The sequence below is a fragment of the Nematolebias whitei genome, chromosome 21, assembly GCF_014905685.2.
Source record: "Nematolebias whitei isolate Nwh7 chromosome 21, NemWhi1, whole genome shotgun sequence".
Classification (NCBI taxonomy): Eukaryota; Metazoa; Chordata; class Actinopteri; order Cyprinodontiformes; family Rivulidae; genus Nematolebias; species Nematolebias whitei.
Genome location: NC_056518.1, coordinates 18213681 through 18231491, shown reverse-complemented (window position 1 = coordinate 18231491; position 17811 = coordinate 18213681). Strand labels below are relative to the sequence as shown.

At 40.2% G+C, this 17811-nt stretch overlaps 1 protein-coding gene across 1 annotated transcript in view; it reads right to left on the bottom strand.

Annotated features, from left to right (window-relative positions):
* Positions 1-8831: 8831 nt before the first annotated feature.
* LOC119426976 (G patch domain-containing protein 2-like) overlaps positions 8832-17811 on the bottom strand; it is a 24516-nt gene continuing 15536 nt past the window's right edge. Inside the window, exons 9-10 of the mRNA XM_037694549.1 lie at positions 17379-17464; positions 8832-9075 (exon numbers count right to left, since the gene is read on the bottom strand). Of these exons, the coding sequence (XP_037550477.1) occupies positions 8924-9075; positions 17379-17464 (238 nt within the window). The 3' untranslated portion in view covers positions 8832-8923. The remainder of the gene's footprint in view (positions 9076-17378; positions 17465-17811) is intronic.

Genomic DNA, 17811 nt, shown 5'->3' with positions numbered 1-17811 from the left:
GCAGTGACTGCTGGTTAAACTTGTCTTTTTTTAAGAGGAAGTCAGCACCTCCATCCAAGCGTTGGGCTGTGCTCAAGCCTCCATAGCCTCCACTAACAGCAACACGAGCGATTACTCCTGCGCAGCCAGCCAAAACACAAAAATCAATAAACAATCTCAATGTTTCTGAGGGCTTTTCATCTGACTTAATAAATGTCTCAATCCACTTTTATGACTTCATTTTGCTCTAACGTCTTCTTCATGTGCATCTTTTGCCGATCAATTAGAGAATGGAGTGCCCCCTCTGTCACGACACCTGCCCTCCATCCGCTGGTGCAAACACACACACGAACACATCTAATGCTCCGGCACAAGGGAATCAAAACTGAATTTCAAGACATATATAGGACATATGAGATATATTTGAAACATACCTTTTAATTGTAAAGTCAACACCACTCACTTATTATTAACTAAATTTCATGTTCCAGTGTGTTTTATTCTTGTTTGGGGTTTTTGATTCATGCTCAGAGGCAGGATGAAGGTGGTGCCATAAAGTACATTGATTTAATTTTATTTAAAAAAAAATTCAAACTAATTTATCAGAATTTTACCTCCTTTTATTTGGCCTAAATCATTATATTTATTATCAACCTTAATTTAACCAGGAAAATCCCTTTGAGATTACAGATCTCTTGCAAGGGGAGGCCTGGACCTGAATGCAGGCTAACATGTGTTTTTGATCTGTGGGAGGAAACTGGAGTACTCGGAGAAAACCCACGCAAACACAAGAAGAATATACAAACTCCACACTGAGAGACAAGGGATTGAATCTTTTTGCTGTGAGGTAACAGTGCTAACCACTAATCTACTGTGCTGCTGATTCTCTAAAAAGAAACGTCCATAAATAAACAAATTAACAAATTAAAAAACGTAAAAACTTTTTTTTTTTGTATTTTGCTTTCCCCAAAAATTTCAATTTTGTACCTTTTCTCCAATGACTTCCAGACCTTTTGTGTTGGAGCGCTGCTTCTCCGTTGTTCCACCTCATTCATTCAGGTTGAAACGTTTGTATTGTTCTCTGCTTACATCTTTTTTGACAGGTCTGGTTGAAATTAGACTTCCATCCTTTACCCGCTTCTTCCATTTTGGTTCATGGGGGTCGCCGGTGCCCATGTCCAGTATAAAATTAGACCTGATGACCAAAGTCAATATGATTGCTTTCTTTAAACAAAATGTTTCTATTTAGATGATTTAAGTTCTGATCTGTAACACTTGAAGCAACGTGTTGGCAACAATGTAAGTTAGTATCACAATAATGTAAACTTTTTTAGTTTTGTGGCAGTGTTGGTGGTGGAAGTGTGATCTCAAGATGTAGTTGTGTCCTTACTGGTACCAAAATGTTGTACTTTTTCTTCTCATGATGCTGTTTTCTTTTGATAAACACCCTTAAAGCATAATGCTTCCACCACCGTGCTTGACTGTGGCTACTGTTTTTCTGGACACCGATGTTTCTTCTTTCATCAACAAAGTCTAGTTATAGTTTAGTCGTGATGAGTTTTTGCAAACTTGTAGGCAGGTCTTAGAAATTACAAAAACAATTTGAAAGAAATCAGGAGATGCATGCAAACATTAGACATTTGAGAAATTTTGATTTGCTGCCGTGCACATAGTCTTTGCTAACAGAATTTATTTTTTCTACAGGTTAGTCTCATTGAGCCTCAATAACTTATTTACAAGAGAGAAATAGAAATAGTACTAGTACATAGTATCATACTAGAAATAGTATGAATCCTTTATTTTTACCATGTTTTAATTTCTTTCCAGTCACTGGTCAAATAGCACTTAACTAAAACATAAATGTGGCTTTGGTTTGAATAACAATTAGAAATTGTAGCTGCAGTGTTCAGGAGAACTGTTCTCAGACTGTCAGAAAGATGATGACCACATGTTTCTCCCAGGCAGCTCCTGCTGTCACAGGCTCTGATGCTGCTGGTGATGACAGGTGAGTGTTTCCAGAGCCTTTGGTCTGTGACAGAAGCTCCTGGAGAATTTCACGCACACTCCTTCCTTGTCTCCCATTGATTCTGCCACTTCCCATTATTGTCAATCAGAGTGGCATCGTCTCCTCGGGAGTAGCTGTGTGGCAGGCGATTGTCGGGGCACTGGGGTGCAGAGAGAAGCACGCAGCGTGCAGCATCAGCATGGAGGGGGATGCCACCAGGGGCCCCTCTCAAGTACTGTAGCTGCCTGGGCAGGATGCCCCAAGTTAAACTGAGACCTTTTGCTTTACAACACAAAGTGCACATGGTTGAGAAGCAGAGATGGATGAAACCTCTCAACAAAAGGAGCAGCTGAAGCTGAAAACCTAGTTTCACGGAGCTGTCAGCAGGAAAGCAATGCTGCTCTCTCAAATGTGAACGCCTTGTTAGAAAAATGACAAAATAACAACGACAGGACTAATGGAACAGCATTGAAGCATTGTTCTGCAGGTTAAGGAGGGTCTTGAAGCTTACGGAGTCCCCTGTTAGCTCCTGACCCTTTTTGGACCACGGTTTTTGGTGCTGTGCAGGCGTTCTGGTAAAGTGAGGCTCCCGTGCAGCAGCTATAAGCCCCGGAGATTGATGGGAGTGGCGCCCTCCCTCCCTGCACTGTAAAAGATTATCCGCTCACCCGCTGGAAACAAAGCTGTGATGGAAATTCGTCTCGCATCATCAGCAACAAAATATCTACACAGCAAAGCGGGAGTTTCTCATTTTTCATGGGCTATATATTAAATAAAAAAGGGCATTAAAGAAATGGGAAGGGAGGTGGTATGAGCGATAGCACTAGTTAGTATTTTCTTTTAAATGGGCCACTTGAATCAGGGAGATTATAAGGTTTTTATTGGCTGTCAGAAAACACAACTTTCCGCGTACTTCACCCGCTGGAGCTCATAATGTCCTGATTAGAATGCCAGCAGAAATGAAAAGAGATGGCGCTGGTGTGAAGTCTTGGGAAGGAAGCAGCAGGACAAGTGCAGATGCCCTGAAATCTGCTCTCCCTCAAATACAAGGGGGAATACAAGACAACCAACACATGCACCAATAAAGCACAGAGTGAGCGAACAAGCACACCGTGAGCTTCAGCCAGAATATGCACAGCCAGATCTGGTGTCAGAGGCTATTCTCAAACGGATACATGAGCCGCATCAGGCTGAGCGTTATCTCTCGCTAAGTGAATATTGCATTCGGCTGATATGCGATATTTGAATTTCCTATTAGAAGGGGAATATGTGTCAGAGTGAAGGAGCTCTGTGATGCGTGCTTGTTTGCAGGAGGCAGTGAATGGACACCTTGCTTTAAAGTTGAAGTGTGTCGTGGTGATGATAAGGATGAAATGATGGAAGGGGAATCCTGAGGGAGAAAACGGATCACAGTTACTCACAGGGTCAACTATAGAAGCCTTTCAGAGAGTTCAAAGACTAATTTTACTAGAATCGCAGCGAACTCGACCTGATCATTGTAATCTTCTTCAGTGGAGAAGTGTTCCTAAAAGGTACAACCCAAGTAGGAAAGCAGATCGAAATGTGTCATTACATCAACTTGAAAGACTCCCTGTCTGTCACTTTGGTCGAACTGAGCTTTCAATTTCCCATAGTGGAGAGAAAGTAAAACAGGCCAACATCAAACTCCCAAACATGACAGAGCTGGCTCCTTCTGTCGAGAGGAAGCCATTGATTTTTCCTCCATTTCACCATCAATCTGGTAGAGAAGAGGTGGCTGTGGGTGCTCAGACAGCTGATGATGTGATTTGTAACTGTGGACCACCAGTGAGCGGAGAGAATTGCTCTGACTCTCAACACGTGGCAAAGTGACTGCTGCGGTCCTCGGCATTCAGCTGGAAGATTAACAGCGGGGGATCGACTGATAATCTCCGGCGGCCGAGTGAGTATTTTCTTTGTCAGCCGCACTGCAGCCAAACCAACATCTGTATTCGGCAGGACCGATGTCACATTGTGGTGGGATTGTGTCACTCAGCTGTGCAAAGTACTTTTGAGCAGCAACTAAACACTATTCTCATCATCAATTTTAAAATATCTAGGGGTTTTCTGAATGTATCTTTTAGGCTTTAAAGGCACTCAGTGCAAATCAAACATAAAAAGAGTGTCTTACTGTATATCAAACAGTACAGTTTGAAAGAGTCTACGCCAGATGTATTGATGTGCAATTTTGAAATGTGGGTCCGCGTTCAATGTAAACAAAGGACTTGGCTGAATCTGCCAGAAACTTCCCTGCAGAAATCTGAGCCTAAATCTATACCAATACATAACAATAGACTTCTTTATCCTGAACGGTTCGCCATTGTTGGACCCATTTTCAGTCATAGAGCCGTTTCAGTAGGTAAACAAACGTGTGGTTGCTGGCAGCCATTTATATATTTTGCTAACAGATTTTTTGGGCCTTCGTTGCAATGTCTTCATGTCATTAAAATTATAGAAGGATCAGTGTGAAGTTTCAAATAGGACTGAAGGTGTATCTCACGTATGAGCTACACTCACAATGAATGAACTTACTAAAAATTCAAGAGTCATAAACCACCAGAACTACTTGATCTTTGTTCATTTAAATATTCTAGAATTGCGCCGCTCGGGGAGGCTTCATGTTGGAGTAGCTTTGTTACATTCATTCTGAGTTATTACTTTTAAAAACTTTTAATTCCTTTTTTTTTCTAGATGTAAATGGCTTTTTTCGGATGATTACTTACTCTGGTATTAGATGCTGTGCAGCTGGATGGATTTTTACTGAAAGCTTTTTACTTTTGGGCATTTGTTACGATGCGCAACCATGACATCAAGGTGTTTTTTTAAACAACCAGGAGCAGCTGATTAACATCTCAAAAGCTCAACTACCTCAACTACAGCCCCAAACCCAAATGAGTGGAAAAGGAGGCACTGTGGATGAATTCCCGTCAACCTGGCTGCGGTGCTCAAGTGCCTGACTGCCGAGCTGGTGGGAAACTCGGCTCGTGACAACGGGAGGACCAGGATCATCCCCCAACACATTCAGCTGTCTGTCTGTGACGACAAAGAAGTTGGCGTGCTGCTGGTAGGAGTGACCGTCGCTCAGGTAGGAATTCTGCCCAGCATTCAGGCAGTTATGCTGCCCAGGAGGACCAAGAGGCCCGCCGGATCTGACAGCAAGCTGGATCGGGGTGGAGGGATCGACATCTTTGGCCAGATTCTTGGACTTTACTGCAGGAGATCCTTCCTGCCCACAGCTATCAGCATCTATAATTCAATTCAATTTGATTCAGTTTATTTATATAGCGCCAAATCACAACAAAGTTGTCTCAGGGCACTTTACAGAAACATTCACACACATAAAAGCCAATTAGTAAAGTTCTCTATCTAAGGAGGCCAGCAGACAAGTTGAATCTTGGCTTCGTTGCAGTCTCCCATCATGCAAGCAGCATAAATGTTGAATGAAACCAGGATGATGAGCTACAACAACAACTAATTTCCCTTTGGGATTAATAAAGTATTTTTGAATTTGAATTGAATTTTGAGACACTGAAATCACATACAATCAGCATCCTTTATTTTAACCTTCTCTCCTGTAACTACTGTGTTGCTTTCTCCATTGTAATTTGAAATGACTGTTTTTATTTTTGATTATGTAACCACAGCTTCTAACAGTTTTATATAGACACATGTTCTAACTCGGGAATCTAAGGTACAGTGATTATTTATGTCTTATTACTGTACGTGATGAACATAAATTTTATTGATTTACTTTTTTCGTGGTTAAAAGACAAATGTGTCAAAGGTTCATTTTCTTATAAATATTCCACACAATCATAATCACCAAAAACTCATTTATTGCACATGAATTCATATAAATAACACATTTTATTAAATATTTATGACAATAAATAATACAAATAAATAGACATGACTGCAAAGCTTTTTTTTTGAAAATCCACAAATGATTTGAGATTACATGTTTATTATTATTTTTTTTTTTAAACAACCTTAAAAAATTATTAAACATTATAGTATCCACTATCTATTAATACTTTTAACAGAGTTGATGATTCTGGAAAAGACATGTACTGCATGAACTATGTGTTTCAACTAAATTTGACTATTGTAACATCTCTCACATCTAGCGGCATGGTGTGGGCTTTCTGGGATTAGTAATCCTCTTTAGATCATTTGCAAAGCAATTAGGCATGCCTCCACTGCTATTAGGCATAAAGATAACAGCCTTAAGAGATAAGATGCTATTTGTACAAGGTTTCAAATGTGGATAGCTGCCTCCGAGTCCTGATATCACCAAGATTTATTTAAATCCTTGTAGATGAAATTAAAAATATGATCGTGGAAAAATTAGACCTATCTTGTGCACTATCTAACATGTAATTTCATTCATGAATTAAATAAATATGTAAATAATGGATTTAAAACCATCAGAAAAATACAAAACATTTTATACGTTGCAGCTACTTTCAATGCATGGCCTCGTGGATTTGAAACGGTGGCATTTCAATGAACAAGGCAAATGTTTAAATTAATTTGGCTGACAAATAATATGTAACAAGGCAAACAGGAAACCACAACAGGTTCTTGTTAAAAAGGCTTCAACATCATTTAGATTTCTTTAAAAGTCCAAAGTGAGCTGAACCACGGTGATTTACAACGTGCAGTTGTCAGCAGGAACCAGAGCGGCCTCTTTCCTTTTGCATTTCTACCTTTGGTGCACGTTGCACAGCAGGAACAAATGCCACTGACAAGAAAGGAGCCAAAAAAGCAAATTCCCCACTGACCTGTGACCCCGAGGCTCAGAGGGGACTGCTCTGCATGCATACAGACGAGGTTCAAACAGAGTTTATGACTGCATTATCGCCGCTCTTCCTCATCCCCTTTCCACCCGTCACTGGACACTAGAATCCAGCAGCCTCCACCAGACACACCAGGCATCGTTCATTCACTCACCTCCTAGGTGCCTTTGTCAGGTGATTGCTGGCGGAAAAAGGAAAACAGATCAATACATCTCCCATGGGCCTGACAGGTAATCTTTACCTGGAATGAAATATGAGTGGTACCCGCCTGCTGGATTTCTTAACTGTAACAGGACAATTGACTAACTCCACGGATGCTATTTCCTCATTTCCAAGCCATTGGGAATTCATTTAGTGAAATAAGGTCTGGCTGAGGAGTCATTATGGTGACTGCTAATTATGAAATGGCAGGTGAGGTATTCTCCTCCTACTGATGGAAATGTTTGATGCATCTTTTTCTCCTGTCACTTCACTGGCACCAAAACACAGGCTGTCAGATAAGGCGGCAGCACAAAGCTCTTCTAAAACAATTACAGTCGATACTTGTCAACAAGTTCAGAGGCATGTATCTCTAAAAAGCCATTAATGGTAGCTTCTTCTTTTTTTTTTGTTGTTTAATAATGAACCCCAACCTGTGCAATTCCTATTAATCAGGTTTATGCTCCTGATGTGAAACGAGCCTAGAGTCAAGCTGCAGGAGGAGAGACGGCGGTAGCTGAGGGGGTTGGGGCGCTCTGTCTGAACACTTTGACTGATTCCTGTGGCAGCGTGTCTGGTGTGAAGCATCCATTTAGACTAGTGTGCACACACAGCATTTATAAATGTCACCCCTCTAAAGCATGATCACATAAATCCTTCTCACAAGGATTATTGCGGACGTATAACTCATATTAATTGGCAAATCTCATTTTATTAAATGCGATTCTTCTCTTAAAAAAAAGACTTTAAAAGGTCTGAAAAGACATGTGTTGTGTGGATGGTGATGTCTTGTTATATAAAGTCCATATTTGTTACTTTTTGATTTAAAATGTTTGGATATTTATTAGCGAAGTTCCAAGTAAAGCAGCTCCCAGACTCCTTTCAACAGAATTAGATAGTCTGCAGGTGCAGGGATTTACAGAATACAAAAGTTTGTGCTAATATAGTGCATACAAAGTGCACCTATCTAGAAAATGCTACTTGTTTACTAGCTTGGCTCAAACTGTTGTGTCTGATCTCACTGTAGGGTGCATTTATTTTTTAATGTACCTGTCTGGGAAGCGGTATACCCCAAGGCTTTGTGAAAGTAGTGCGTTCGACTCGTCCCTCCTGGTCCTTAAAGCTTCTCTTACTCCTCTTTGCTAGCATTCGTCCATTTAAAGTAACTCGCCCAGCGTCGCTGAAAAGCAGCCTTTTCAAACAGACCTGCAGCGGGCCTTGAACTTTAAATACGTTTGGGGGGGACTTTGAATATAGACGGTAACCTGATGAGAACAGAGGCGGCCCTCCGAGGACCGTGACTACACTCCCTCTGTGTTGTGCTAATGAGCACCTTTGTAGCAACTGTAGCTTTTCAAATCCATGCTAATAGGAGGCCTGTACTTTGTGTGGCTCGCCACCAGTGGTTGCCTCTCTGAACCGTGGAACAGCGTGTGGTAGCCAAACACTGCGATGTTCGTACAGCCATTGTTGGCAGCCCTAAGGTACAGCAGACGCCCACTGGCCACCAGAGCTCAACTGACCATGCTTCCAAGGTTCCTGCTGATAAGTGCTGCAGTACTAGAGTGGACATGATTATTAGACGGTGCAGTCGCGGGTGGCCTGGAGACTGTGTGAAAACAGGAGGAGCACTAAAGCCTAGAGTCAAACGAGGAGCCACTTGAAGCTGCCTTCCTCTTTGCGATGGCAGAGGGCTTAACAAGACTTGATTGCATTAACATTTGTCATGCTTAATACACCTGGAAGGACTGGATCTAGCAGGAACATGCTGATTTGAAGACTAATGATGTGCTTTGTAATTTTTTTGCCCGTGTTGTAAAGTTTTCGCAGTAATAACAGTTCGAGCTTTAGTTTCTTTTTTTCGGGCACAATAGCTTTTTTTTTCCACCTTCTGCTGGAATTAGATGAGCCGGTCGATCTCTATTCAAGTGTCCTCGTGGAGTAAAGACAAACTCTCAGGCTGAGCAGACGTAGAAAACTGAGGTGTGGATGGTCCCACTGCTTCTACGTTTGTTGTGTGCCCGGCTCCTTCTCTTAACTCCTCTTTCTGGTGATCTATGTGAAATGGGGTGGTAGCTGTAAAGAAAGTGAGAAATTCAGAGATTCAGAGAGATTTATTTGTCATTCGCATCTCATGTGGTACATGTGGTGGAACGAGACTATGTACGGAGGGTCTCAGTTACATCCAACAATAAAATGTAAAAGAAAAATAGGAATAAGATCTAAGATATGAACTAAGAAAAACATCAGCTAAATATACACTAAGCACTAATAGTATAAAAACATTATGTTGAACAGCAGCATGAACATGAGTCTGTGTGAGCAGATGAGCACGCATGAACACAGCAACATTGAAACAGATCAGCAGCAACATGAAACAGATCAGCAGCAACTTGATGTGACTTTTCACAATGATTATTCTGGTTAGAGATTCATGAGTCTAACAGCCTCAGGGTAGAAGCTGTTCCTCAGTCTAGTGGTTCTACACTTAATGCTCCTCAACCTCCTTCCTGAGGAGAGCGGGGCAAAAAGTGTGTGTACTGGGTGAGTGTGGTCCTTCATGATGCAGGTAGCCCTCTTCCTGCATCTAGAGGTGTAAATGTCTGTGATGGTGGGGAGACTGACTCCAACAGACTTCTGTGAAATGATTGTGTCAAATGAGAATTAACCATAATTTGCTTGAATAAATCCTACACTGCACTAATTTAAATGAAAATAACTGCTTTAGATATACTGAAATAAAACTATGCGGCAATCATCTTCAAATAACATGAATGGGATTTTGGTTATGTGGTCCAAATCAAATCTGGCTCTAACAGTTTTGTAAATATTACTAATGAAAGTCAGTCTCTGTCATACTGTATCAACAAACCCCTTCCTTCTTAAAAAATATTTTCTTTTGATCCTCGACTTTTAATCCTTCTTTGTTTCTGAGCATGAAGAGAAAAGCTTGAAAGTGCACTAAAGTCCATTTTCACAGACAACAACAAAATACCTGAAACAATTGAACTCCCTAACATGCTTCCTAGCTTTCCTACTTCGGGTTCAATAAATAAATCTCTCCAGATTGCCCCCCAAAAGTTAGTGGCAGTGACACCAGACACTTTTCCAGGCAGTACCATAGCAAAGGACAAGGGAACTAGAAGTGACATTGTGGCTCTGGGCTGTCTCAAAGGATTAGGCATTACAGCATTCACCGGCATGTGCTTGAGCTCGTTCCTCATATATCTGCTTGTGCCTCTTTCCAGATGACTTCTTCCCCAAACTGATCCGGCAGGCAAGATAATTGATTAATATTTCTTGAGGGAATGATGACTAACCGATGCTGAGGTCCAACCCAAACACACGCGTTAAACATAGTCAAAGGACTTGATCAAAATTCAGGAGTTTTCATATTTGACCAATACAAAGAAACAGCAAGGAACATTAGTTTGAGTGCTTTAACATGCACAAGGCGCACCACACACCAACTTGACTCCAACATCAAGGTCAAAATCAGGACAAAAAGAAAAAAGATTAATATATTTGGAGCAAACGACCAGTTGTTACTGAAGTTTGTGCATTTGTTTGCATAGAGCTCAAACTAATAGGTATATGAATAAGATTTATTTATTTGCATTTAAATTACTTAAAAATAGAGTTGTGAAACAAAAAAACTGTTTGTGCTTCTTCCTAATAATGTGGTTATGTACAGTATATAAATTTACAGTAGCTGGCTGGTTTAATTCAATTTTCTCATACTTTACTGCCTTTGAGTAACATTATCAGAAATTACAAGAAATGTTTTAAATGCTATGCTGATGACACCCAGATCTATTTACCAAAGAGGCCAGATGATACTGACTAGTTCCTGAAACTACAGACTTGTCTTTGGGGATATAAAGGCTCTATTTGTTTTACCCTTGAACTCAGGTAAAACTGAGGTCATTGTAACTGAGTATCACACCATATTATTTTAATTAATATTAAGTTTGCATTTAGAACTACTGATCCTTGGTGGAGCCTTGGTGTGAATTTGAGCTTTTATCTAATATAATAAACTGCTTTTTCATCTTTGTCATATTTCTAAAATCAGGAGTAGGGATGCACAAAATTGGATTTTTGGCTGATATCCGATATGTGCAAATTTGTAAATTTTCACAAATCTAAACTCAACACGCGTGATGTTATAACATTGTGCTGGCGCTGCAGGCATCCTTGTCACTGGGTTGTCATATAAAAACGCTTCATTCATATATATATATATATATATATAAAACGTCTTTTATATTGGTGAGCTATTTTGATGGAATGGCCGATGTCCAATATTTAACTTTATCGCTAATATCGGCCGATACCGATACCATACTGATAATATCGTGCATCCCTAATCAGGAGCATACTGTCCAAAAGTGACACCAAAGACCAGTGCATGCATTTCGTTTGACTATTACAATGCTACTAAAAATATATTTAAAAAACATCTAATTTCTAAACTTACGTCTAAACCTATATTTCATCTTGAAAGAATAGTTTTGTTTTCTTTCGTTTTACTATCAATTTTACATAGACTGTAGACAAAATAGTTCCCCCACACAACAGCAGGTACAAAAACAGCACTAAATGTAGAACACTTAATGGGATTTTCATGTATATATTTATGTGTTTATATGATATATTTATAAAGTATGAAATCAAGTAATTTGCTGCTTTATTAAACCAATGCCGACACTTCAAATCAAGCAGTTTTACATCAAGGTCAGTTAAAAAATTAGAATGCAAAGGTTCTCTGTCAGAAGGAGAATTACAGTACATACATTTATTGCAGGTGATAATGGGAAGTTGAATAGAACCACGTTACCATCTTAATAAGCTCTTATGAGATGCTCTTTAAAAACAATCATTACAGGCCTTCCTGGAGCACTCCCTTCCCCCTGTTTATTAATCAGCTAATTACACATTGACAGTAATGGGCCTGCTGATTCCCACACTTAAATGAACAGGGCTGAATAGTTCTTTAATGATTAGCCTTTGTGTTTCTCTCTGTCCTGCTCACTCTCTTTCTTTTTTAAGCACGTTTTTTTTTTTCCACAACCGCAAAAACAGGACATTTAAATCAGACCTCCTGGCAAGAGGGTTTGCACACAAACCAGTCGAGAAGCACCTGACAGAATGAGCTGTTAAAATCAAACATGTCTCTACAAAGACGGTTCCAATCCAAAAACGGAGTGGATATAAATGCAACAGGAAGCAGCACTTGTACCTCGACCAGTGTCAGTGTGAAGCTCACTCTCGAGCAACAGCTACAAAACCCCGCTCTGAAAGTTTGGTGGAGCAACGCAGACAGGTGCAGGTGGAGATCGAGCAGATGGGGGTGGGGTTTGAAGGACAAGAGCAGGTTGTGGAGTGGAGCCGGAGAGGGCAGAATAGTGCGGTGGGCTGCATTTCTGTCAGCACAAGTGATGGCTGAGTGTTAGCGTTATTTGTCTTGTGCTGCCATGCAGCCCTCGCACCAGCCTGGGCATTAATGAGAGGGGGGCCGGCGGGCAGGAACACGGTGGGCCTCCAGCGCAGGTGATCTGTCACACAGCCGTCTTGGTCAGGCAAGGAGGCGCGTGAAGACAGAAGGGAGCAGAGGCAGCCTAACCCTGACTTTAGGCCCAAGTGGGCACCCATATTAAACCAACATGTAAAGACAACACAGCCTGATGGCATCAAATGATTAATAGTGTGAAGGTTTATGAAGCATTCACACTATTGTGATCCTTTTTTTCCCGTACGTTTTTCGGCGTGATTCTCATCCCACAGTTTTCAAGCTATTTCAACAAATCATAAAAACATTCAGCTCTTACAGGGCAATCCTGCTATGGCTTTGGTATCGGTACAACTTTAGCTTTTTGAAATATTTAGTTTTTTCAGACATCCCCCCCCCCCCCCCCTCATTTTTACTGCTCCTTTCACATTTTGCTCTGGTTCAGCTTCTTTCAGCTTCCGTGTGCACATTAAACTTTTTTCCCAGCAAATTTTAGCTATTTGCAGCTGTTTTTCAGTTGTTTTGGGCTTCTTTAAGATTCTGTATGCTAACTACATTTTTCTGCTTCTTCTAACTTCTTTCTATTAATTTTAGTTTATTATGCTCCTTTCAGCTTATTTCTGCGTTTCAGCTTTTTCTGCTATTTCAGCTACAATGGTGATTAGTTGTTTGTATGCTAATTTTAGCTTTTTCAGCTAATTCCACTTTTTTTTTTTTTTTTTTTTTAGCTCATTACAACTCTTTCTACATCCTCCTGGTAGTTTAAGCTTCTTTCTGCCTTTTAAGCTATTTTTTGCAAATTTCAGCTTTCTTTAGTCTATTTCCTAATTTTTGTGCTCATTTCTTTATTTAAACCTAATTAAGCAATTATGTGTTCATTCTGCTTTCTTCTGCCAATTTATGCATGTTCTTCCATTTTAGCTATATTTCAGTATGTTTTTAGCTAATGTCAGCTGTTTATCAGCAAGTTCTTCTGCAATAAACATTCACACCGCATTTTTGCAAGAAATGCAATTTCTCTAGTTATAAATGTACTTATTCCTGAATTAAGCACTGAACATTGTCATTTTGTTTTACCAACAACAGCTTGTAGAGATAAAGATGAAGGCGGAAAGTAAATTCACAATAATGTTCAGTGAGAACAGGAAAAGGTATTAAAACCTTCAAGAGCTCCACAATAAGTGATTCAATGAAACTATGCACAATATTTACATTATAATTGTTTCGTAAATGACTCATAATCCAGTAATCACCAAAAGACAATGTGTGAAAATGTAAACAAAGCTACTTTAAATTTTTAAAATTTGAACAATAGTTGATAATATCAAACAGAAAGGAGCTTCTTTTGTTCAAAACCTAATAAAAAACCTGTTGAATCACGTGAGCCGAATTTCTTGATTTGATGGTGGAGGAGTAAAGTAGAAAACGGCCAATTTAAAGCTGAGAAATGGAGTGGTCATCTAATCCAAACAGATACCTGCTCTGATAAGTTGTTGTGTGTAGAGTTAAAGGTATGTGTGTGCGTTTTTCACAACCAGTTTTAGCACTGCTGTGGAGGTGCTAAAAGGGCAAAGAAAGAAGACGAAGCAACAGCTGGGTACCACCTCTGTAATTCCCCGTAGAGCCCTGGAGGATACCTTCGGCCGCAGACCATTTTCTCTCCTGATTACAGAGTTTCAGATCAACCACTAACATATACAACAATCCACTTCCTCTGGATAATCCAACGACTCGGCTGTCGTGTTCACTGAGGGTAAATACAAGCTGAATGCAGACAACAATCATTCCATGCAAAACAAGATGTCTACCAGGAAACGGCTTCACTCCGTAAATCACAGAATCTGATTTTGCCTCTGTGCACATTTATGTCAGACCAAAATTCCTGCACAGAGAGTGTAAAAGCTTGTCAGAGTGGATGTGCGTCTCCTGGAGGTCCTGTGATTACTGAGCGGAGACCTGGTGCAGCAGGCTGCCAAAGCAAAGATTTATACAGAGCAGTCGCAGCTGCAGAAACTGACATTGGACGACACGGGGTGCATGATAAATCATGGTGGACGGGCGGGGGCACTAAACTCAAGAAGCGGGAAAAGAGTCCAAACAGGGTCGATGAGGATGTGCCCGTCAGAGGCTCGCCTATATTTTCTCATCTTATTGTTCGTATGCTTCAATAGCCCATTCAAATACATATAAAAACGGATTAAATATTTATGTAGGATTCGGTCACAAAGGATATTGTTTTAATACACCTAATATTTAAAAAGAAGCATTTCCCACTCTTAGATTTCTTACATTACACTGAGTCTGTTATCTGTCAACGAACTGAGGGATGCCTCTGGTTACATATGTTGAATATGAGGGGTCCTTAGGGGTCAGGGGTGAAGTCTTTTTTACTTTGATGGGATGAGGTTCAGCGCTGGGAAGGTGAAGGACAGAGTTGCCAGCCATTCCATCACTCAGCGCAATAAATGGATCCAATCTGGATCCGAGTAAAGCACTGGCTGTTTTTAAATTCCACCTCTTTTATTCAAATGAATGATGGACTCGAATACAGAGCCCTGTGCAGCAATATTAATATACATCAGAGGCATGCACCCCTCACTAAATCAGGGAACCACCAGCATTTGTTATTTAAATGACAAACAGCAGCTGCAGGGGTGGCGAGCAGAGAGGGGACGCAGAAGAAAAAGGTGGACAAACCAATTCTGGGTTCAATCCGGTGAAGACACGAGGCTCAGAGCCATCAGTGTGATGAAAAAAGGCAGCTCCTTTTGTTTAAACACACACACAGCGCCAACTGCATGTGTCTTCTGCGACAAGGCAAACCTCCTTTAACACTTTATTTCACACAGAAAGCTTCGAAGCATCACATCCCTACGCTAACCTTCCCTTTGTTTCCTCACATCATAAACACTTGGAAGATAGAGCAAGTTTAATATTTCTCCCAGTTCTTTAGGATTTCATCATGCTCATTTTCGTCAGTATTAATCAGAAATAGCAAATGTTTTCTTTATTATTTTTGTCATGAATTGAAAGATGACTCATACAGTAAAGTTTTAAGCTCATTTCTAGTACTAAATTTTCATGTAAAACATTTTGGAGTGACCTTATATGAGAAATACTTAAAAACGTCAAATAACGTTGGTTCAGATTAGGGCTGAACGATTTTGGAAAATATTCTAATTGCGATTTTTTTTTTTTTTTTTACCTCAATATTGCGATTTGATATGTGATTATTTTTCAATGTCTTCTTCTCATGTATTTCTCAACAAACACAAGCAATAAATCCTGTTTCAGCTGCAAAAAACTGCAGTTTTCAGCTCCGCTGCAACTCTGATTCTGTATTTTTTGTGTAGCGCCGGGATAGCAACTTGGCTAAAATGTGTGCGCGAGGACGTTCTGTACCACTTATCCACCGTGTTTACCAAAGTTGTAAACCCAGGCTTGGTCACTATATTAATGGGCATCATGTCTTTCGCTATGAACTCCGTTATTGCTCGAGTTATTTCCACGTGCTGTTTTGAATTATGTTCATACGGAGTAATACCTTGGAACAGTTCGGTCAGTGAACCCTGTCGGCTGCTACTTTGCTTACTTGAAGTTGAAGCACTGGTCGTTGGCATTTAGCCATGCAACTATCGTAAATTACTTTGTGGTGTTTTTTCAAGTGTTGATAAAGATTTGTGACGTTACCTCGAGAGGTAGCAACAGCAGCAAGGCAGGTTCTGCACAGTGCATGTCGTTGCGCAGCGTCTTCTTTTGTTATAGCCAAAATAATTCCAAACAACGAACGTGCTGCCTCTTTGGTACCAAACTTTCAGATGTGTCAGCTTCTGTCGAGCCTGACGCCTTTGAGCAACCAGTTAAAGTGCAGTGTTGATTTCTCTCGCTGCCTGCTTTGCTCCGATCCGCTCACTCGCAAGTCACGTAACCAGATCACATGACCAGTCAAATCGCAGCCTTTGCGATTAGAAAATCTCATTTTATCATATCGCGATATTATTGCAAATGCAATTAATTGTTCAGCCCTACTTCAGATGGTCCCTAAACTCATTCTGTAGATCAACCCCACAAGTCAAGCTCTCTTACATTTATAAAACAGTTTTTGTGAATGTAAATCTTTTTTCCCTCATTCTATTTTTTTGCGGGGGAGGTGAGGGTTCACATAACAGATTCACACATTTAAAGGTGAAGCCTAAAAATTGTGTTCTTAAACCGTTTGTAGCCAATACGTTTTCTAGGCTGTGCTGAAAAATGCAGACTGGAGTCGAGCGTAGGAAAGTAACAAAAAAGATATTTTACAGCAGCCTGTAAAATGCTACTGCGCTGTCAAATGTCTGCTTCATATTTGCTCTTACTGCTCCACTGTTCATTTAATACATGTCTATAATACCACTCAAGTAGATTGTTTTATAAAATGTTTGTCTTCATTTTCCAGGAAAGTTTGGCTTCGTGGCGGTGCTGTGCCTGGAGAACTGTCAGGCTGAGAAATGTGTTCGGAGCTTGTTTTAGAAATAGACAAAACATGGAAAACAGAGCTGCTGAGCTGCTTAAATAGCCTGAACTTTTGGCTCAGAAACGTACACAAGATTATTTGAAACTTTGGCCTCATTCATTTTAAACGTCAGCTAATGCAAAAAATTATAAAAGAAAAGAAACGGCAACATTACTTTTTACATTCATGTTTGACCTGCAAATTCTTAACTTGAAATAAAAATCATGCGATTTGCCATTTACAGGGGGTCTGAGATGTGTGGCTAAAACCACAAAACTCAACTTCTGTACACTATGCTACTGTTCCTCGGCTCTATTTTTTAAGATGTGTGGTTCCAAATTGGTGAGGATGTGTGAAAGTGTGAAAAGGTGTTACCTGATGCTGTGATGGATGCAGCTTCTGTTTCTCTCCTCCTCTTCGTGTCTGCTGAACTAAACAGTCCTGAAGGGAAATTACTCTGCCTGGATGGACAAAGGCAGACAAAACCATCACAGACTGCCTGAAATCATTTAGCAAAAGTTAGAAAAGGAAATGGTAGTTGACTGTAAACATATTTAAATGCAGTGCAGTCCATAAATTATGCAACTTTTTCTCCAGTAGAAAAACTTTAACAGGAAATGATGCTTAGCCTGAGTCACTTCAGTTTTAATAAACAAATTACACCTGCTTACATCTATCAGGAGCTCTATGCAAGATAAAAAACAAATACAATAAACTATCGTTTATCACGGAGGATCTGTACCCTGAAGACCTGCGATAAGCGAAAAACCGCAATGTAGGAATAGTAGTGCAAGTGTATATATATATA